Raw genomic sequence first — 23,639 nt, forward strand, 5'->3', positions numbered from 1 at the left:
CTGTGTTAATTAGTTCATCGTTGTGGAAGCAGGTAGGGGTTCTCTGCCATTTTTGTTTCAACTGTTTTCTCCTGTTTTGGTTAGACAGGGAGCTCAGCCATTGTATTTTGTTTTGGTTAGAGAGTACTTGGTTTGATTTTTAGCTAAAGGGGGTGTTTTGTTTGTTGTTTTGGCCTTGGAGACCCTGAAGAAGAGAGCTTCCCTGTGTTTATTTTTACTGTAGTAGTTTCGGGCAATAAATCATGTTTAATGACATCTATTCTCCAGTAGTTCATGTTTTCTCTTTCACTTTGTGTTACCCCTCACTCCAGTCAACACTTCGTTTTTAAGTGGGGCGTAACAGGGCTGGACCAGGTGATGCTGAAGCCACCCTTAGTTATGCTGCAATAGACGTAGGCTGCCGGGGATTCCCATGATGCATTGAGTTTTTCCTTTCCAGTCACCAGTTTCTCACTCACTATGTGTTAATAAACCTCTCTGCATTGAATCATATCTGTTATTAATCTCTGTCTCTCTTCCACAGCATGTCTTTATCCTGTCTTCCTTCTCTCACCCCAACCGGTCGCAGCAGATGGCCCCGCCCCTCCCTGAGCCTGGTTCTGCTGGAGTTTTCTTCTTGTTCAAAGGGAGTTTTTCCTTCCCACTGTCGCCAAAGTGCTTGCTCATAGGGGGTCATATGATTGTTGAGTCTTTCTCGGTATCTATTGTATGATCTACTGTACAATACAAAGCGCCTTGAGGTGACTGCTGTTGTGATTTGGAGCTATATAAATAAAATTGAATTCTCAATATGTGAAAATTTGGTTTCAAGTAAAGGTCAAGCCATTTTATTAGGGAAGAAAATCATAAAATATAGAGTTTATTGCACATCAACAAGGGAAAAAAATACAAGAAACATCTGAAATAAATCATTTTAACAAGTACTATCAATCCTTTCACTATTAAGAAAAACTCACTGCATGTTTAGACCCTGATCGATCAGTTTTTTTGTGAGCTGAGTGAAAGGAATAAACTCATTTGGTAAGACAACATATATAATATAAGTAACATAAACAATAACAGTAACAGAAGCACAGCGGGTAGACAAACATACATAAGGATGCTCATTTTACAGACTTCATGATACAGGCCTACAGCTTGTGGAATAGTGCACTCCATGTTAAAAAAATGTAAATATTTTCTAATAGCTCTGTGAATGATATATATACACATTTATTTATCTGTACATGTGAGGTTGTGTTGCATTCTGAGGTTCTTCCATAGTTTGGTTTGAAGGCCCTACACAGTGTCTGGTCAGGTGATCATAATCCTCTGCAAAAGTGCCTTTTAAAAAGAAAACAACCCTCTAAGTCAGGGGTGGGGAACTCCAGGCCTCAAGGGCCAGTGTCCTGTAGGTTTTAGATCTCACCCTGGGTCCACAAACCTGAATCAAATGATTATCATTAACAGGCCTCTGGAGAACTTCAAGACATGTTGAGGACATAATTTAGCCATTTAAATCAGCTGTTGGATCAAGAACACATCTAAAACCTACAGGACACCACCCATTGAAGCCTGGAGTTCCCCCACCCCTGCCAAGTCAAGAAAGGCAGTGGCTATAGTATGGTGTCCATTCAGATGGAAGACATGATCTTCTTTATGTCACCCCACAGTTTTAAAATCACAAAGTATTTTTTTTCACGGAATGGCTCTCTCTAACAGTTTTTTCTTTTTGTTCCGTCATCCTCCCCTCACCCCGAACCAACTCATGGGTTTGCATGATGGATATTTCTTCCTGTTAAAAGGGAGTTTTTCCTTCTCACTGTCACCATTTGATTGTTGGGTTTTCTCTGTATTAACGTGGGGTGTTAACTTACAGTACAAAGTACCTTGAGCCGAATGTTGTTGTGATTTGGCGCTACATCAATAAAAATGAATGAGATCGGCATGTATGTGATTTGATAGAATCTGAGTTGCTTAGATAAAAGTTATAATCATAGACTTAGAAGCAATCAAAGTGCTGCAATGATAGCAAGTGTTGTTCTGTGCAAATGTTTGAGGCACTTGGATCTTTTGATTGTTTTCCATCGCACTGTACCACAAGGAAAGGCTCATGATTAGTCCCAGTTTTCCTCTGGAGCACATCACTGACCCTAAATATTTGACAAAAGTCATAAAGAGCTGTCTCCAGCAGCAAGATAAACAGCCAGTATGGTTTCCACAGAGTCTTAATGTCAACATAACAGAATCATTCAAGGATGATAAGACAGAACTCAGGCTAAACAAACAAGAAGTGGGACAACCTGCCCGTTGAGTACCTTAAGAAATTGTACGTCCATATTTATTGTGCTACAACTTTTCCCAACAGAATTCTGTAAGCATTTTTTTAACATATTAAACTATTCCTTCATTTAATTTAAGATTAATGCAAAACAATGTTTAATTTATCTGAAGCTGAGGTCACTTCTGCAGGTTTAAATGAAAAAATGCCCAGAGGTTTCCCATGTCACATTAGTATAACTGATAATGGAAAAAAATAACCTTTGACTCCTATAAATGTACAACCCTATGAAAATAACATCAAACACAAAGGGAGGAGAAACCAATGAATATTTCTCTGTTGCTGATTTAGAATCTGTGGGAAACACTGTCGCACATGTTTCCAGTCAAATGATTTCTACAAACACGCTGAAGTGTATGGTTCTTCTTTTTATACTCCATTGCTCAGTAAATCTGTGAATATGGCTTTTTCCCAGTAAACATCTGTCACAGAGGCAAAAACACAAAAAATGTTCAAAAAGATTACAAAATATGAGCATATTTATAATTCTATGTTAACTCATAGTAACTCATCCATGTCTTACTGGAACACAAATACCACCTGATATTACAACAAGGTCAGCACACTGTAAAAGTTATTTTAACCCCATATTTAAATTAAATTTTAAAAAAGTAAACATTCCTGTTAAAACTAATAAATTTTTGTAATTAAAAGTAAAAAGAAAATGTAAAAAAAAAATAGTCCTTTTAAATTTGATGCCAGCAACACAAAGTCAAGACTGAGGAATATTTATCACGGTTTTCCAGACCTGTTGCTCTATAATCAAATATTCTCTCATGTTCAACAGTGCTCATGTGGTCTGGCAGTGTCTTATTTAAAGGTAGAGTGTGTAAAATCTCACCACCAGATGTCAGTAAATTGCAGTCAACTGAGCTCTGATTACTTATCATCTCAATTCAAGTGTAATAATTCCAGCTACGGTGCCTGCTGGTGGACAAACACTTTTCACTTAGCAATAAATCGGGAATTAAACAATGAATATGTGTTTTGCAGTTTTGCAGTACTTTTTTTGACACACGAATCACCTCTGACCACAGCCGTTCGACATTTAGCTATCAATATGCTGTTTGCTCTGGTAGATGCTGTAAAATTTAGTGAAAGGACTACGATTCGAGCCGATAAGTCAGTGAAGCGAACCTCAGTGAGCTGCTGATAAGCACCGCTGTTTTTACCGTTGTTAGCTGCTGTTAGCTGGCATTATGTTGGACTTTGACACCTAGCAAGTAAACTCTGATACAATGGGATACTCTGAAACAAAGTGTTTATCACAGGGAAAGTGACAAACACTTTCCTAACATTAGCTGGCCTAATGTTAACTTGTAAATGGCAGTTGTTGTTTAGCTGGCTTGTTGGTAACAATAAGTAATTGTGACAATATCGTAAATTAGCATGATTATGCACATTAGAAGTTCTAATTTAGAACCCTAACTTCAGTTCAGGAGATGAGGTTAAGGTAAGAAGGAACAGGATAAGCTAGAAATGAGTGAGGAGAGGTAAAGAAAAAGACAAAATGATAAAAATGTACATGTTCAAATGTTAAATAGTCAGATATAGTTTGAAGGAACTGTAAAATACAAAGTTGTAAGGTGTATTATGTATTTGGCCGGTCTATAGTCATGTACATGAAACACAATTAGGTGGAACGGTGATGTCCAACTCAGCTACTGTACTGTAGATGGTGGGCAACATGGTGCCTTCCACAAACCCACGCATCCTCCTATGTATTTTTAATGGATTCATTTAAAGTTTATAAGAATGCATCAATTTGTTGGGTGGCATAATTACTGACTGATCTATGTATATTTTTGAGTACACTATTTTTCTAATAAATAACATTAAAAACCCACTTACTGTACCTTTAAATAAGCACAGACCTCCCTGAAAATACTGGCTTTGAAAGCATGTGTTGCCCCCAAACTTGCATGTATCAGCCAACAATAATGGTGCTTTCACAGATGTGGAAATCACCCATGATAATGGCTTATTATGGACCAGAAATTCTTTCCCATTTCTGAGAAACTGTTTTCTTGTTTAAATATTTGCTCAAACAGTCTTTCACAATGTGATGAACCCCTGGTCTATGGCCTGTTACCAGTTAGTTAATTAGCTGTGGGAACCAAGTGATTTTCAGCACTACACAACTTTTGCAGTCTTTTAAAGCTAGCATAAAATCCAACTTGAGGGTATATTTTCAATTTGCTGAAAGCATCAGTTTATATATATGTATATGTGTATATTTATTAACCTGTGTGTATCTGGTTTAAATGATGACACATGGGCTTTTATGTAATAAAGTACACTGTAAAAAACATGCATGCTGTTAAAAAAATTATGCAATTCTGCCACTCAACCCGGCAGTTATCAAAGAGAATATTACAGTCAAAGAGAATTACACAGAAAAGTGCCATTTCCTCACCACTCACTCATATCAATTGGCAGAGCGAGCAGCCCTTTCCTCCAGAAGATAAATGAGACGTCCTGGAAAAACATGGGGGCATAGTTAGCTTCCCTCATGAGGGCAGATGACAAGAGTTGAGTCCAGATCCAAACGGAAGGCGGGGTATAGCGGCTGAGAGAACGAATAATGGAAAGTGTGCAGGAGCACCATGGAGTCCGAGATGCTGTAAAAGGACAAAGCTCCTTTCTGGCGCTCCAGAAACACGCCGATCCTGGGGGAGGGCGGTGCAGCGACCGTGGTCTTGCGGTTATCGTGCCATGCAGCATATCCAGCATGACTACACCTCAGCCGCCAAGAGTGCTCGTTGCGCCCAAGCAGGCAGGGCTTCCCGCCACCTTTGCGCCCGATCCCACGGTAGGTGACGCCTATGTCAATCCACCCACCTCCTCTCCACTCAACCTCCCAGTAGCTGGCACCACCAAACTGGCCCTCCCTGCACAGGACTTGCGCCACTGAGTCAAAGCGCTGTGGATGAGGCTGGTAGGGCTGTGGCTCCTCGCCACAATGAGCACCCTGGGGCCCCTCCAGGAGAACCAAGGTAGGATGAGCTGTCTCGGGGTCAAAGGTCAGATGGCACGAAACTAGAGCAAGGAAACAGAAAGAAAAAAAAACTAACAGTTAAACACCAAAAAGGCTCTGAATGAAACAGTTGGATTGCAAATGACATTTAGCAATGTCATTTGCAATCCAGGATTTATGACTAAATCCTTAGTCATAAATCACTAAGGATTTATGACTGAAATGTTACAACTCGTCAGGTGGCCATAACACTACAGAACACTTTTCTGTTAAGCAGAGGAGTGGGTGTTTGAGGGTAACTGATGCATAAAACTTTAAATTCTGAAACGTGAAGACAATTTAAACGTTCTATAGAAGTCTGGAAGTAAAGGTGTCTCAGGTCTCACCTTTGTAAACAACTTCCTGATGAGCAATTCATTTCAGTTTCATCTTAAAAATTTTGGGCATTCTGTTTATTAGAAAGGGAGATATTTTCATTAGCTAACAACCTGTGATTGACAAGTCCCTAGCCAATGAGAACAGTTTCACTGTAAGATCCATTGCTTGCTGATCAAATGTGTTTTCAAAACTCCAAGATGGTCATGATGCCATACCAACCAGCTGCATTCTAATTCTCCCCACTCTCCATTTGATTTTCCTCCTCTTATAAAGTCAGAATAAAGTTGGCATCAGGAGAAAACTTGCTATTATCCTCCTAATTTAGCAGAGAACTGAACCAGCTGTTGTCTACTCTGTCAGGTTGTAGAGGTTTTCCCACTGACGTTTAAGCCTTGCAGTATTTCAGTTGACTTTTTGGCACAGTGGACACAAACGACACACAGACACTGACCAAATGAATTATTAAACCCTGACAAGGTGCTGGTAATGCTGTCATTGTGTCAGCAGGCTCAGTCGTGTTGGAACATGGTGCTGATCTTAATGATAGACCAGGAAGTCATAAATACAGTATGATGTCCATCCATCATTAATGAGCATCTAGACTGAGGTTTCAGATTTCCCAGCAGGATTCTTATTATCTGGTCAAGTAGGAGGACGCAGAACAAGCAAAGACTGAGGGAAAAGAGGTGACAAAGCAGAGAAAGATGGGTAATGACAATTAGGGTGCTTGGTCTCAATGGTTGTACCAGGGACTAAAAAAGGCACTAAAAAAGGAAAAAAGCATGCTTCTGAGTCACACTTAAGGGAAAAAAGATGATATACTTACACCTGAGGAAAGCTGCCCTCATCCTCTGATCAGGCGCCTGCAGAGACAGAGACGACAGCGGGAACGACACTGGTGCTGCTTGAACGAGACAAAAAAACAGAAAAGTGCCTGCTGAACAAAACTGTATCAATAAAACATTTTTTATCTTCTTTTGCTTAAGCTGTAGAGGGATGATGAGCAAAATGTTGAATGAATTTTGAATAGCACGTTGGGAACACCACAAAAGTTTTCAAGTTAACAAATGGAAACATTTCTTTGTATTTTAAACCAGCTTAAACAGAAATAGGAAACATGTTTACATGCAGTTTAGTAACTTAGAGGCAGCGTTTTCATGCTGTTGGCCCTTTATCATGATGGCTGACCGTCGCTGTCCAAGGTTCAGCAGTACCAAGAGTGGGTGGCTTGGTTGGAAGGTAGTTATTGAACACATAACTTAACCTTTACTGGCATTTATTAAATTTGTAACGTGTTAATAATGAACACACCATGATTAGGTTGACTCTGGGACTCGCATTTTTGATTTCTGAACAAACAGAATCAGACTGTAACCATGTTAGAGGTTCTGTAAGGCGGTACAATCTAAGAATTTAATGAAAATCGAATTAAGCGTTGCAGGACGGTCTGCACTGCTAAACTCTATACACTACCTTGTACTTATTTAAACTTATGTAATGTTGTGCACTTTAAAAGCCCCTTTAAAAGTACCTTTCTAGTTTTATTGATTCCAAAAGCACAACACATTCACACAGCACTTATTGTACCCTTCAAGCAGGGTTCAAACAGCGCAATCCAACCTATCACCATGCCACCTCGTAGCATGGTGGTGGAATGGTAAGTCATTAAAATCCCCACTGTGATACATTTTCTTTTGTTATGAATCTCATGCAGACCTTCTCTGTAATGCAGTGACACTGGAGATAAGACTTGTAATGTCGCTTTTCTTGAATCATGATCTGGTTACTTGTCGGTAACTTACTGTTGTTGTCATGAGAGTAAGCCTCTTATCACACGTCAGTTCACAGGTACCTGGGCTATAATTGTATTTCTCTGATGCACTGAGTAAAACAAGACAAGTCCCTTGATATTCAAGAGGAGGCAACAGAAATCTCCCAAACTGGGGAGCGCACACCAAAGCAGTGAATTTCAGTTCAGTATTATTCATATAGCACCAATTCACAGCAACAGTCTCCTCCCCACAGTATTACAGAGAGAACCCCCCAATTAAGGCGATCCCCTATGAGGAAACGCTTGGCAACAATGGGAAAGAAAAACTCACTTTTAACAGAAAGAGACGTCCAACAGAACCAGGATCCGGGAGAGGCAGGATCTCATGTCATTTGGATATATCATATTTATTATATTAAATTATAGTCATGTGAAAAGAAACATTTCATATGACACTATGCAGCCTGGTGAAAAACTAAGTGCATGCTTATTGTTTCTATAGGGCTGGTGAGTAGCAGCCAGGCGCTGCTAATCAAATCACTTGATTTGCTGATCATCAGCAAATGTGAGCAGATTTTAAAGGCATAGTTAGCATGCTAAAAGTTTATGACAGCACAATTAGAAAAAGTACTGAACAAGACTTTTTATTTGAAAAGGTTTTTGAGAGAAAACCTCTTTTCTCTGAAAAACATGGCAGCACAGTAAAGCTGCATTTGAACAAACTACAAGACTTGTGGATAGATGAGACCACACAGTTTGGCCAAAATGCACAGCACCACATTTGGAGGAAAAAAGTCAGAGCATATGAGTACAAACACCCCACACTAACTGCCAGGCATGGGGGTGGAGGTGTGATGATTTGGGCTCATTTTGCAGCCACTGGACCCGAGCACCTCGCAGTCTCCACTTTATACCAAAGTAAACTGAAGTGATGTTCAGCAGCTTCAAAATAAAAGAATCAGGATGTTTTGATGGCCAAGTCGACCTGACTGAAATGCTGTGTAATGAACTGAAGCAACATTGTAAAGAAGAGTGAGCCAAAATTCCTCCAGAAAAATGTGAGAGACTGTTTTTGTACACGAAGTAAGTATTACTACATTACATTATATTACATTATCTTTTTGCCACTTACCCCTGGTTGCATGTTGCCCTGTAGACAGTTGCACTTGCTGAGGTTTGGAGTTCACCGCACTGTGAATTCGACCACCTCCCCAATACAACAGATATGAATGGTATGAATGATATTTGGTTTGAAATAATGTCACAACAAACAACATGCCACTCAGTCAAATTCACAAATTTGGAGAGTTTCCATTAAAAGAAAGAAAGAAAGAAAGAAAGAAAGAAAGAAAGAAAGAAAGAAAGAAAGAAAGAAAGAAAGAAAGAAAGAAAGAAAGAAAGATCCCCTCTGAGCACATACAGGGAGTGCAGAATTATTAGGCAAGTTGTATTTTTGAGGAATAATTTTATTATTGAACAACAACCATGTTCTCAATGAACCCAAAAAATTCATTAATATCAAAGCTGAATGTTTTTGGAAGTAGTTTTTAGTTTGTTTTTAGTTTTAGCTATTTTAGGGGGATATCTGTGTGTGCAGGTGACTATTACTGTGCATAATAATTAGGCAACTTAACAAAAAACAAATATATACCCATTTCAATTATTTATTTTTACCAGTGAAACCAATATAACATCTCCACATTCACAAATATACATTTCTGACATTCAAAAACAAAACAAAAACAAATCAGCGACCAATATAGCCACCTTTCTTTGCAAGGACACTCAAAAGCCTGCCATCCATGGATTCTGTCAGTGTTTTGATCTGTTCACCATCAACATTGCGTGCAGCAGCAACCACAGCCTCCCAGACACTGTTCAGAGAGGTGTACTGTTTTCCCTCCTTGTAAATCTCACATTTGATGATGGACCACAGGTTCTCAATGGGGTTCAGATCAGGTGAACAAGGTGGCCATGTCATTAGTTTTTCTTCTTTTATACCCTTTCTTGCCAGCCACGCTGTGGAGTACTTGGACGCGTGTGATGGAGCATTGTCCTGCATGAAAATCATGTTTTTCTTGAAGGATGCAGACTTCTTCCTGCACCACTGCTTGAAGAAGGTGTCTTCCAGAAACTGGCAGTAGGACTGGGAGTTGAGCTTGACTCCATCCTCAACCCGAAAAGGCCCCACAAGCTCATCTTTGATGATACCAGCCCAAGCCAGTACTCCACCTCCACCTTGCTGGCATCTGAGTCGGACTGGAGCTCTCTGCCCTTTACCAATCCAGTCACGGGCCCATCCATCTGACCCATCAAGACTCACTCTCATTTCATCAGTCCATAAAACCTTAGAAAAACCAGTCTTGAGATATTTCTTGGCCCAGTCTTGACGTTTCAGCTTGTGTGTCTTGTTCAGTGGTGGTCGTCTTTCAGCCTTTCTTACCTTGGCCATGTCTCTGAGTATTGCACACCTTGTACTTTTGGGCACTCCAGTGATGTTGCAGCTCTGAAATATGGCCAAACTGGTGGCAAGTGGCATCTTGGCAGCTGCACGCTTGACTTTTCTCAGTTCATGGGCAGTTATTTTGCGCCTTGGTTTTTCCACACGCTTCTTGCGACCCTGTTGACTATTTTGAATGAAACGCTTGATTGTTCGATGATCACGCTTCAGAAGCTTTGCAATTTTGAGACTGCTGCATCCCTCTGCAAGATATCTCACTATTTTTGACTTTTCTGAGCCTGTCAAGTCCTTCTTTTGACCCATTTTGCCAAAGGAAAGGACAAAGGAGCTTGGAAAGAAAAGCGTCTGGACTTCTTTAAGTTGCTTGAAGACGTTTCACCTCTCATCCGAGAAGCTTCTTCAGTTCTAAGGTCAAATGGTGGAGAGTCCCAGATATAAACCCAGTGGGAGTGACCCCCCACAGAGGGACAAAAGGACCCCCTGATGATCCTCTAATCGCCTGAGCCAAGGTGTGAAACTGGGCGTGGGTCCCAATCAGCCAGAGTTTCGGGTGTGTTCATTGTGAAACCTGGCCCCACCTTATCATGTGAATTCCTGAGGTCAGATGGCCCAGGATGTGAGTGGGCGTTAAGGCGTCTGGGAAGGGATCTCAAAACTGGATTATAGATGGCAGAGAGTTGGTGTCGTAAACCCCCGCCTCTGTTCAAAGATGGTCGCTCACAGTGGACATAGATGGCTTCTTTCACTCCTCTTTCGAACCATCTGTCCTCTCTGTCCAAAATGTGAACATTGGCATCCTCGAAAGAGTGTCCTTTATCCTTAAGATGCAGATGGACTGCTGAGTCTTGTCCTGTGGAGGTGGCTCTTCTGTGTTGTGCCATGCACTTGTGAAGTGGCTGTTTGGTCTCTCCAATGTAGAGGTCTGAGCATTCCTCGCTGCACTGTACAGCATACACCACATTGTTAAGTCTGTGTTTTGGCGTTTTGTCTTTCGGGTGAACCAGTTTCTGTCTGAGCGTGTTGCTGGGTCTGAAATACACTGGGATGTCATGCTTGGAGAAAACTCTCCTGAGTTTCTCTGATACACCGGCTACATAGGGGATGACAATGTTGTTGCGTCTGTCCTTCTTATCCTCTCTCGCTGTCCTAAGAAGGACAGACGCAACAACATTGTCATCCCCATTGTCAAGCTCCTTTGACTACGATGACCTGGATGACTGAGAACCTTCACAGACAAAGGAAAGGACGTTGCCTAATAATTATGCACACCTGATATAGGGTGTTGATGTCATTAGACCACAACGCTTCTCATTACAGAGATGCACATCACCTAATATGCTTAATTGGTAGTAGGCTTTCGAGCCTATACAGCTTGGAGTAAGACAACATGCATGAAGAGGATGATTGTTTTTTTTGTACTTTTTATATTTTACATTTATATTTATTATTGAAACTTGCACCAAGGGAGTGGCACTCCAATTTCGTTGTACTCTGTACAATGACAATAAAGGCTATTCTATTCTATTCTATTCTATGTGGACAAAATACTCATTTGCCAAATAATTCTGCACTCCCTGTAAAACCCCCACAAAAAAACAATTTAACCTCCTAGGACCTGGCGTCCACATATGTTGACTACCCATTTTGGGTTGTCTAGACCAAAATACCAAATTTTGCTGCAGAAGGGCCTGATATCCACGGACAAGGACGTTACACTGCCACTGTTCTATCGAAATTTAATGTGAATGTCCTCATATGTGAATCTCATTTTTCTCAGAAACAAAAATAAGGTAAAAAAAAAAAAAAAAAAAAAAAAAATCACGTAATTCTTTGTTTTTATATTCATCAGGTCCTAATCAGCCCAAATAGCAAAGAGAAATTAAAAATGCTGCCATGGAAGAGTTTGGGTCTTAGGAGGTTAAAAAAGCTCTTAGGAAAAAAATATAAAAAATGAATTAATAACAAATCTGCAGTTATGCCGGCAACTTTTTGAGGCTGCAGTTACAGCAGTGCTTTGAGAAAAATGCTATCAGCAACATGGTAACATGCAGTGTCCACTATCTCAGCGTGCTAACATGCTTATAAAAAAGTGAAAGGATGGGACGATAAAATGTCGGAAGTTTGTCCATAAACAGCTGCAACGTATTTAACACACTGAATTTTAATGTAATGGTTTTGCTGCAAGAAAACTGTTTCACACTTTTTACAGCAATGAAATATTTTCTATAATATGGAGACTACTGCAGAAAGTGCTCACACTGATGGATCCACACTACAATCCCTTAATCACATCATGTCTTAATTAGCTCCACTATCTTTGTGCTAACCCCCTAATATAATGTGGACGGTGCTGCTTCAAATGACACCAAAATGAACAGATTAGAATAGAGAGGAGCTCATCCTGGTCCTCTTCAGCATCAATGATTAACAATTCCACTCGGTGTTAAAGGTCATAGAAAACCTGGTAAAAACGGGTCACCCTGAGCTTTGACTGTGCATGTTTGTGTGTGTCGTGTTTGTTGTGCTTACTTTTTACATGCTCTCCACCAGATTTGTAGTTATCATTAACTGGAAGAGAAATAATAACAAAAATAATAATAATAATACAGTGCACATACAGCTCATATATGTATATGAATCCATAAATGGACTTGTGATATGATCCGAATATAGACCATGGGAAGGGATGGGAATCGAGAACCGGTTCTCTACAAAAACCGGTTCCCAGTAGGCCAGTTCCTTGGAATCTTCCTGCCTATCGATTCCTCTTGCACTCTTGCTACGACCAGCTGATTTCAGTTCGTGTGTCTTTGGCGTGGATATGGACATTACATTACAACTTTGGCTCTTAGCAAGCGCCTGCAAAGACAGAATGCCAACGCTAAGCTAACCAAGAGCCCAGATTGACGTCAAAGCTGAGTAAATGCTGACCAAGTCCAGCACTGTGCTAAAATGAGCCATCATTTGCTGTGAAGTCAGCCGCTGGTGAACTTCAACAGGTAACAAACTGATGAGCAGTCAGGCTGCAGCCCCTGTTTCTACCTGTCCACATTTCTAAAGTAGAACTCCTGTGTCGACCGCTCTAAAGTCTCTTTGTGTTGGTTTTCATCTTTGATTTGTGCTGTCAGCTCTGTGTTGACACCAAAATACTAAGAGTCACGTGTGTGCTCATCAGGACAGGGATCTGTGTTGGTGTGTGGGGCTGTAGGTTTATATTGTTGACAGTGTTTCAGGTCATTTTACAAAGTAACATGAAAGGAACGTAATGAGTAGTATAACAAATGTCTTTCTCCTGGGTGTAATTAAGTAACGTGCGTTGTTACTTTTTAGAAAATTGCTCTGTGTAATATCTGCAATAACTTTTTTTATTTACTTTTTTGAGTAATGACGCCAACACTGATCACAACAAAGAGGAGAAATACCTCCAACATGCACAAACATTTGACCACTCGGCATGCTATTAATTCCCATGAATGTAATGGTAATGTGATATTCTCATTGAGAGCCATTGAGAATTGATAAGTCATATTGATAATGAATTGCTAAATTCTTATCAATTCCCATCCCTAACTGTGAGTCGGTGTTAGCATCTTTGAAGCTCATCCTGAGTCCAGGTGGTGCTACCTACCTGCGGGGGTGATCTTGTCGACCTCCTCCCTGCAGACCTCCTCTATGTGGCTACGGAGGTGGCCCAGTGCTCTCCTGGCACCACTGAAGGCCTCCGTGGGCAGGCTGAGGGTGCCGGAGTGCCGACCAGTGGCGAAAGGCATGCAGAGCAGCTGGGTGGCCTGAGCCAATGAGAAAAGAGTGAAACTATACTCCAGGCGCTGCAGATTTGGCCCGCCTTCCCCCCCACCCTCCACCCTCAATTCCTCGTACAATTAAATTTGAAAATAACACTTAGGCAGTTGCCGTCTTTTTCCACTAGCCACTGCTGACTCATTCTCTCCTTTCATCCGTTCTTTCTGCTCATAACTCGTTCACACACTGACTGGATCTTTCTAAGTACCCACTCAGGTGAGTTCTTATGTCCTCCAGGATGCATTAACAGTAATGGGTGAGTATCCAATACAAGAGCTGCTAACGATTTGATTTTTCTGAGTGAGAACAATCGAGAGTAAAAGTGGGCGATGTGCAGGCGTCCTTTAAAGCACATCAGCAACCAATTCTGTTGTAATTGATGAGCCAATAACAGATAATCAATCAGCAGCCGTTTGGATAATTGATGATTTTCTGGAAACAATTGAGAACATCTGATAGCCCCAGTGTCTCAAATGTGAGAATGAAGTCTTTTCTTTCTTTTACTCTGAAGTTAGTTCAATATTTTATCAGTTTGTTCTCACCCGTCATGGAATTACAAAGTTCTACAACTTCACCAATAAACCGAACACTTGCACCTGCACGTTCATGATGCACATGGGATTGTGTCCAGTGACCTACAACGTCTGTTTCAGTTTGCTGTGAAGGACAGGTGATAAGCAAGGACTGTATTGGAGTTGCCAAAAACATGCATACAAGCATGTGAGGGCCTAACAAACTACTGAGTACTACTTTGAGTTGCTGCAATTAAATTTTATCAAAATGGACTAACCTACCTCATTATTTGTTCATTTTGATTTTTGATGTGTCTTTTCATTTCCTTTAAATGATGTGGCATCTTCTAATTCCTAACACATTATTGAATCCACATCAGTAAGAATATCCATCATGAGTTGCTTGCTTCACTGAAATCTGATTTTTTTTTTTTTAAATTTTGGGAGCAGTGTATGCATCTTATATTAGGCCTTGGTGCAGCTACCCAAATTCGTTTCTGTCTTGTCTGTTTAAGCTCCTTTCCCTGTGTGGCCACCTTCTTTTTAAGCTTTCTTCTTTTTGATTGGTTGAGACTCAGAAACAGAAGGTTTGGTAGGTAATGGGAGGGGCTTCTGTGCTCATAACCAGAGCTGTGTGCCTTAGATCAGCAGTCCCCAACCTTTTTTGCGCCACGGACCGGTTTATGCCCGACAATATTTTCACGGACCGGCCTTTAAGGTGTCGCGGATAAATACAACAAAATAAAACTAGTACCAGTACAGAAAAAAAGAAGATTTATTCATAACACACGTGAAAAGACCCAGGAAAACTGAGTTAATGAAAAAACGATAACAAAATAACGCTGAAAACCGATAAAAACCCTGAAAACCAGACATTTCACACCTGAGCCTCAACTCTCGCGGCCCGGTACCAAACGACTCACGGACCGGTACCGGTCCGAGGCCCGGGGGTTGGGGACCGCTGCCTTAGATGACTATGTTTGATCTCAGTGACATCATAGAGGACCACAAGTAAAGGAAAATATTTCGGGAACTGAACGTTTAGAGCAGTCTGAAATCTTTTTGCCTCACAAAGATCACATGTATTTATGTGTCCCTCATGATTGTCAAGTTTAGCCATGTTTAATGTCAGCATATGGCAGAAAATAAGGAAACATATAACAGGTCTCCTTTAAGTAAGTATATAAGTAAGTGATATTAAAGAATGACTTTTAAGCCGACCTAGTGTCTTTCCATGAACAAACTTATATAATAATGTAACAAACTTCCTTCCCTTTGTAACCAGCAAACTGCATTCATCCTCACCTGTAAGAAATGAGCATTATCCTCAGACTGCAGCAGCTGGCTGATCTCCTCGTCTCGCCTCCTCAGCTCCTCCAGGTCCTTCTCCATCAGCTCTATGTCACTTTCAGCTCTCGCCACGATTGCGCGCTCTTTCGCTTCCAGCCTCGCTCGGGCCTACAGCACACAAGCAGAAGATTTAATTCCCTTACAAAACTGTGAACGTTTCACATTATTCTCCTCAGAGCTGCTACTGTTGCAAATACTGGCAATATTAGAACTTATGCTTCTAGCTCCTGCTACTCACCTCCGCCTTGGTTTTCTCCAGGCATAGTGCCATATCAGCAAACAGAGCCTCACCATCCTCCAGAACAGCAGACGCCGACACCTAAAAGACGCACATTAGAGTAGAACAGAGCATGTATTTAAAGATGGCATAAAGCAGAGAATGCAATCTTCTGGAAAACTCTTTGATGGCATCCTCAACAGCCTTATGATATATTAACAGACATATCTTCATGACATACTTCAAAAAGAAACCCATGTCATTTCGAATGGCCTCACTCTCTACATTAGGAGTGAGAAAAATTCTTATTTCACAGTGTTTAAGACATGCTTATTGTAGTTTCATCCAGGCATACAAACTTTCTTACAATGAACACAATTATATGGGTAATTAACAAGCAGAAAACTTTGGTGACGAAAAATTACGCCAAAAAAACAAATGAGGCTTCGTCCAAGAGTGGATCCACTGAGACTCCCATGTTAAAATATCCACCTTTAGCAGTGACACTGACAGGTCTATGGCCTAGTGCAAACACTTTATTTAACATCTATATCAATTTCACCTTTACTATAACTGTATGGTAAGTGAATTTTTGTGTTACTCACTTGTTTGGAATTTTTTAGGGCGTACTAAGGCGAGGTAGCTTTGACTGATGGCACGCCCAGAAGAAGCTAGCAGCCATCAGTTAGGCGTCACCTTTGGTAATTTGAAAATAGACCTCGTCTATTTTAGTGTTGGTGTCTCCCTGAGTGCTTGGGCATGGTGAGTAAAATTTGTGTTTTATTAGTCTGTTATTTGGCATCAATTAGCATTTATTTGTGACTGTGCATGAAATATGCACGATTTACGGATGCAGTGTGCTAGCATTACTTAGTTCACCCATTATAGTAACTTTTATATCTAATGTTGAGGCTTCATAATGTGGAAATCACAAACCAACAGGTTTGTTATGGACATAAGGTTGCCATCATTGCCCAGCTGTGGTTAGGTCCATCTTTTATACACAGTCTGTAGTATGTAGCCACATATTACACTCGCAGAGCATTGTGGCACTGCACATCAACCCATAAACCACCAACAGTGAAGCCTGGTGGTAGGAACATCATGGTGCGGGGCTGTTTTTCAACATAAGACACTGGCAGACTTCATATAACTGAAGGAAGGATAAATGGAGCAATGTACAGAGACAAGAATCTGCTGCCATCAACCAGGATGCTGAAGATGAAATGATGGTGGACGTTTAAGATCAGAAGACAGCTTGTGTGGAAGAATGGACCAAAATCACATCGGAGCAGTGCAGTTTTTCTGTACCGGAGGTATCTTGAAGGTGTCATTAGCAACAAAGACTTTTTTAGCAAGTATAAAATACATTTCAGCTAGCATGTTCAATTCTTATTCCCTGTGTCATATCACTTTATTACACAGTACTCAATTTATGGACTCTTTTTTTCTTTATATATGGTGAAAATGTTATCCCAATATATTCACTGCAAAAAATGTTGACCAATTCAGCACTTTAAAGAGAATATTACACTTTATATTTGTTAAATTACAAAACTACATTGTGGATATGTGGGAAGTTCAGATTTCAACCTTTTGGGACAGAACGGAAAATTTTCCCATTTAGTTCTTTGTAGGTTTTATGAGTAAAAATACACTAAATATAAACATTTAACATCCTGCACGTTTAAGTAGATCCATTACCATTTAAATTATTATTTTTAAAAATTAAAATTAAAATTAAAAATATTTTTTAATTTGCTAATATAACAGGCAAACTAACCAGAATCACACGATTACAATTTCAACCTCCAGAGCAACAAGCCAAGATGGCAGGGTATCTGTCTGAGGTTACTGTGAGCGGATAGAGTGACTTCCCAAGAGTGGATGGAAGGAGACGATGCTCGGGGGAGGGAGGAGAAATAGCTTTCCTGGAAGTCTGAAAGGGTGTTAGAGAAACTAGAATACAAATTGGCACTGTACTTGGAACTAACACGATCCCCAGAGGGCAGGATGTTGGTGTGCAGGGGAAAAATTTGCGTGAGTCTTGCCTACATTGCATAATAACAATAACAACATGATGACCTGAGAGAAAATCAAAAACAATTAAAATAACATTTGACTAATTTAAAAGCGAGCGTATGCATGTATTATTTTTTTTACAGCTGTAAATAACTTAACGTTAAAACAAAAGAGTTGGTCAGTCACAGTGAACTCAAAATATACAACTGATATATACAGTGGGGCAAAAAAGTATTTAGTCAGCCACCGATTGTGCAAGTTCCCCCACTTAAAATGATGACAGAGGTCAGTAATTTTCACCAGAGGTACACTTCAACTGTGAGAGACAGAATGTGAAAAAAAAATCCATGAATTCACATGGTAGGATTTGTAAAGAATTTATTCGTAAATTAGGCTGGAAAATAAGTATTTGGACACCTCAAACATGGAAAATCTCTGGCTCTCACAGACCTGTAACGTCTTCTGTAAGAAGCTTTTCTGTCCCCCACTCGTTACCTGTATGAATGGCACCTGTTTGAACTTATCATCTGTATAAAAGACACCTGTCCACAGCCTCAAACAGTCAGACTCCAAACTCCGCCATGGCCAAGACCAAAGAGCTTTCGAAGGACACCAGGAAAAGTATTGTAGACCTGCACCAGACTGGGAAGAGTGAATCTACAATAGGCAAGCAGCTTGGTGTGAAAAAATCAACTGTGGGAGCAATCATCAGAAAATGGAAGACATACAAGACCACTGATAATCTCCCTCGATCTGGGGCTCCACGCAAGATCTCATCCCGTGGGGTCAAAATGATCATGAGAACGGTGAGCAAAGATCCCAGAACCACACGGGGGGACCTGGTGAATGACCTGCAGAGAGCTGGGACCAAAATAACAAAGGTCACCATCAGTAACACACTACAACGGCAGGGAATCAAATCCCGCAGTGCCAGACGTGTTCCGCTGCTGAAGCCAGTGCATGTCCAGGCCCGTCTGAAGTTTGCCAGAGAGCACATGGATGATACAGCAGAGGATTGGGAGAATGTCATGTGGTCAGATGAAACCAAAGTAGAACTTTTTGGTATAAACTCAACTCGTCGTGTTTGGAGGACGAAGAATACTGAGTTGCATCCCAAGAACACCATACCTACTGTGAAGCATGGGGGTGGAAACATCATGCTATGGGGCTGTTTTTCTGCCAAGGGGACAGGACGACTGATCCGTGTTAAGGACAGAATGAATGGGGCCATGTATCGTGAGATTTTGAGCCAAAACCTCCTTCCATCAGTGAGAACTTTGAAGATGAAACGAGGCTGGGTCTTCCAACATGACAATGATCCAAAACACACCGCCCGGGCAACAAAGGAGTGGCTCCGTAAGAAGCATTTGAAAGTCCTGGAGTGGCCTAGCCAGTCTCCAGACCTCAACCCCATAGAAAATCTGTGGCGGGAGTTGAAAGTGCGTGTTGCTCGGCGACAGCCCCAAAACATCACTGCTCTCGAGAAGATCTGCATGGAGGAATGGGCCAAAATACCAGCTACTGTGTGTGCAAACCTGGTAAAGACCTATAGTAAACGTTTGACCTCTGTTATTGCCAACAAAGGTTATGTTACAAAGTATTGAGTTGTATTTTTGTTATTGACCAAATACTTATTTTCCACCCTGATTTACGAATAAATTCTTTACAAATCCTACCATGTGGATTCATGGATTTTTTTTTCACATTCTGTCTCTCACAGTTGAAGTGTACCTCTGGTGCAAATTACTGACCTCTGTCATCATTTTAGGTGGGGGAACTTGCACAATTGGTGGCTGACTAAATACTTTTTTGCCCCACTGTACATATATATATATATATATATCCTGTTTCTTTAAAAACAGGACACATTAAAAATACTGAATGTCAAACAAGTAGCTGGAATTGAAAAAAAAAAGACATTAAATTATTATTAGTAATTTCAAAACCCACATAATTCTCAGTTAAAGCAGACTCAGTGTCATTATAGAACATATGAATCATTAGTTTACAGGATTTTGTAAAAACAAACAAACAAAAATTGTGGATTTTTATACAAAAGTCTGAACAGAAAGAAGTAAAGGAGAGCACCAAGTTATTTCACAGTGTCTGCATCTTTCCAATGGTTTCCTGTCTCCCTTTGAATTGATTGACTCTTAATGGCTTTCCAACTTTCTCTCTCTACACTCATTTCAAGGTCAGTTTCATGAAATATTACAGTGTTAAAAACACAAAGAGGACTGAGCAGGTTTCCATCTCACACTACGCTCTGCAACACGGTGGTGTGAAAAAAATGAGTCGAGCCAATGAAAACTGTAGCATTTTTGGGATGATTCACATCATGGATGTGCAGCCAACAGAGCAGCAGCTTTTCAAAACTATGCCATGGAGAACTAGAGCAGTTCTGAAGGTAAAAGTGGGTCCAGCCTGTTACAGGCAAGGTGTCCTTAATAAAGTGTCCAGTGAGTGTAAGTTGCATAGATTTCAAACAGATGTCAGCATTAATTTTATATTCGACTGGTTGCTCCAGCAAATTCAGCCCAGGAGCTGATGTGCCAGTGGAAGTCACACTTGCTGTGAAGCATGGTGATGGAAATGTCATGCTTTGGAGTTCATTGCCATGTCAACGGATGGAGAGCTAGAAAACTATCGGCATCATATCAAACTGCTTGAAGAAAGCTTGAAGGCATGTCTGAAATTTGAAATTGAGACTATAGTGGAACTTTCAACAATGGTAATGGTCCTAGGCATGTTAGATCATCCAAAGGTGGGAACAGGAGAGCTGAAGCCCACTAAAATGAAGACATTTATCACAGAAGAGTGGTCAAAAGTTTCAGCAAGCCCGTGTTAGAGGCTGATGGATTAGTTTGTTTCTGTTAATTAGTGCGATACACCACAAGTACTAGACATCTATGGACATTAGGTTACATCTGGTCGGCCAGTCATTAACTTTAAAAAGACGTCCTGTTACAATTACATTTACTACTTGAAAAGTCATCTTTTAAGGATATTAATAGCCCAATTACCATGATACATACATTTACCTATACCCAATGAGCAGTTTTCTACTGATCTGTGACACAGGTGTGTCTATGAGTTTGTCCTTTCTGTAAGAGAAGCTGAGGTATTGGGTGACAACAGCTAACATTTTCCAGGTAAGTTCCTGGTGTACCAGTTAATTTCCCAGTACCAAGAACTACCCACAGGCCACAGAATCATCAGGACATACTGGGTGTGTTTGTGTTTTTGTCACCTTGAGAGACTCCAAGTTTTGTTGAAACTCCTGCAGCTCTCTCTCTCCGGTCCGTATCCTCCCCTGGACCATCCTCTGAGACTCCTGAAGCTGGAGCTGACAGACAAACAGAGAAACAGATGGAGGCGGACAGACAAACAATTAGAGAATAAGACATCCATTCAGATATTTGGCATGAGCATTTTTACTGCATTCGGGGGAATTACTGTCCATGTGGTGAAAGCTCGTAAAATATCTCATATATAACACAGCTGTTATACAAGTGCCTTATCTTTTAAAAGACTGATAACTGTTCATAAGCAACATCATTAATAAGTGCTAAACTGAGAGGTAATTACTAACTAATTATTAGTTGGCTTGCAAACCACCATTGAAAATTATCTGGATGGTTACTGTAAATTGCAGCTTTGGAAATTGCTACTAAAATACTCCACAGTACACCCACAAACATCATATGGATGGCTATGATAAAGGTGAAACTGATATTAATAATGGTTGTTTTCAGTGCGGTTGGGTTGGGTTTGGGAACCAACAAACTATACTGTTAGGATTTTCCTAAACCTAACAAATCAAATTATTTGCAGACATAATGAAAGGACATGTATGCTCATTATGCTCAGGTTTAACTTTAAATTATGGATGCATTGATGCAGCTTATTTTAAAATGCAAAAAAAGAAGAAGAAGATTTTATTGTAGTTGCTATCCACAAAGTTGGAAAGCATTAAGAGAAGCTGTGAGCAGGGTTAAATAGTGCAGCTATTATTTCTGATGGTGTTTGGCACAGAACAGAGTGTGTTTTATCTTCTCTGTCCAGGTACTGAGACATAATTTTGCATGATTTAACTTCTGTGGCATCACCTCAGCCAACTGCTGCTGTAAGGCGTCCTTACAGTGCAATAGTTATAAATCTAAATCTATTTAGTTAATCGATTTCACTCTTGTTTGGACTCTTCCTACATACTAAAGTCGTACTTAGCAGCTTATTATCTGCAGTAAATTTTGTGGGGATTCTGTAAGTTCAGTTCAACACTACTAAGTTTATTTTTAAGAAAAGAGAAGAAGAAAGTATTTCCTGTTTGTTTGATGAACAATGTTTTTCTTTTTAGAAGTGAACAGAAATTTTATGTGGCTCTTTCCCACTGAGGGTCCCCCCCCCCACACACACACACTTTTCGGGGTATCCTGACTTAATGTGAGAGTCTTAACTCTGTGCTGTATTATACGATACTCAGAGTTTCTCTCAGCAGTACCTGTCTCCTAGCTCTCTGCGCTTCCACACTGGGCGCTTCCTCCTGGTCGGCCTGGCACAGCAGGCAGTACCCGCTCCACTCCACCGCAGCCCCTGCCTCGGAGCCGCTCCCCTCGGGCTCCAGCCCCAGGCGGTGCTGAGCGCACAGCTTCTCCGCCACACATTCTACCGCTGGCACCAACTTGTGGCGTCGCAAAGTACCGACCTCACGGTGCGGCAGGACGTGAAGCTTGCAGAAAGACGCCAGGCACACCAGGCACGACTTGTCCGCCCTCAGTTTACTCTCCGCCGTGCAGAAGTCGCAGGGAACTTCCCCGACTCCCCCCAGGTAGACCTCCGGCGCTGTGTCAATCTCATTCAGCTTGAGTTTGCCGAGAACCTCGGCGAGCACAGTGTTCCTCCGCAGCACCGGCCGAGGGCTGAACGTGTCCCGGCACTGAGGGCAGCTGAACTGACCCGAGTCCACCCGGTCCCAGTAGCTGTTGATGCATGCCATGCAGTAGGTGTGTCCACAGGGGATAGACACCGGGTCCTTCAAGATGTCCAGGCAGATGGGACACCTGAACTGGCTCTCCGTCACCGAGATATTCGCCTGAGCCATCTCAGCGGTCGGCTCCGTCCACTTCCCCGGATCGGCTCTGAGCTGCCCGATCACTCCGTTCCTGATATTAACACAAGCATTTCCTGACTTCCACGTTATTGTGAAGAGGCGTGGTAAGCAGACAGGAATAGCCTTCCGCAATGTCATACCTCCCATTAGTTTAAGCGCCACCCTCGTGCCCTGATTATTGTCTTACAGGCATGTATGCATTAAGGTGGACAGGAAACTCTACAGCTAACTTACACCAAGGAGCCCTACTCTAAAAAACTATCACAGATTTAACACCGTCTGTGAAGCTGTTTTAAGAAATAAGTGTGTTCAAAGTATATTTAGCACCATCTTGCTCCAGTACAGAACATGACTTCACTGTGCCGGTTGGTTGGTTTCTGCTGAAAGACTTAAATTGGTCTATGTTAACTCAGTGGAAAATACTCAGGATCTACTTTTACTGTTTGTTTCTTTAGCAGTAGGCCTATACTGGCTGCACTGAAATGGGAAAAATGCACCTGTTAGCCGTAATACTTCAGTTTGTCAACATTTTATAAATGAGGACAGTGTGGAGGAGAACCCGTTTGAGTCAGGGGAAGCTATGGTTCAAGAAAGTCCTCTACAAACCCTAACATTAGGGCTAACAGCTGGATTTTCCTATTACTGTGCAGCTATCCAGCACTTAAAACAACAACAACATAAAACTAAAACAAAATGTACATGCTTAGACTTCCTTTTTGT

General features: G+C 41.0%; 1 protein-coding gene across 1 annotated transcript; it reads right to left on the reverse strand.

The window, feature by feature from the left end:
• Positions 1–830: 830 nt before the first annotated feature.
• LOC146572028 (E3 ubiquitin/ISG15 ligase TRIM25-like) lies at positions 831–22,960 on the reverse strand. The gene is made up of 9 exons (XM_085276062.1): positions 22,311–22,960; positions 21,060–21,155; positions 15,809–15,889; positions 15,526–15,678; positions 13,536–13,695; positions 12,437–12,475; positions 8,579–8,653; positions 6,502–6,579; positions 831–5,359 (listed from the first exon to the last, which is right to left on the reverse strand). The coding sequence occupies exons 1-9, from the start codon at positions 22,908–22,910 to the stop codon at positions 4,821–4,823; spliced, it is 1,821 nt and encodes a 606-aa protein (XP_085132188.1). The 5' UTR covers positions 22,911–22,960; the 3' UTR covers positions 831–4,820.
• Between the last annotated feature and the right edge of the window lie 679 nt (positions 22,961–23,639).

This window comes from Mchenga conophoros, linkage group LG6, assembly GCF_057382185.1.
Source record: "Mchenga conophoros isolate Kocher_MC1m ecotype Shallow Benthic linkage group LG6, M_conophoros_male_GT1.1, whole genome shotgun sequence".
In the NCBI taxonomy this organism is placed as follows: domain Eukaryota; kingdom Metazoa; phylum Chordata; class Actinopteri; order Cichliformes; family Cichlidae; genus Mchenga; species Mchenga conophoros.

Excerpts from the sequence above, each read along its gene's own strand:
- LOC146572028 (XM_085276062.1), bottom strand. The coding sequence starts at position 22,910 with ATGGCTCAGGCGAATATCTCGGTGACGGAGAGCCAGTTCAGGTGTCCC. Across the intron at positions 15,890-21,059 it reads AAAACTTGGAGTCTCTCAAG|GTGTCGGCGTCTGCTGTTCT; the intron begins GTGACAAAAACA and ends TGCGTCTTTTAG. Across the intron at positions 13,696-15,525 it reads ATAATGCTCATTTCTTACAG|GCCACCCAGCTGCTCTGCAT; the intron begins GTGAGGATGAAT and ends TCATTGGCTCAG.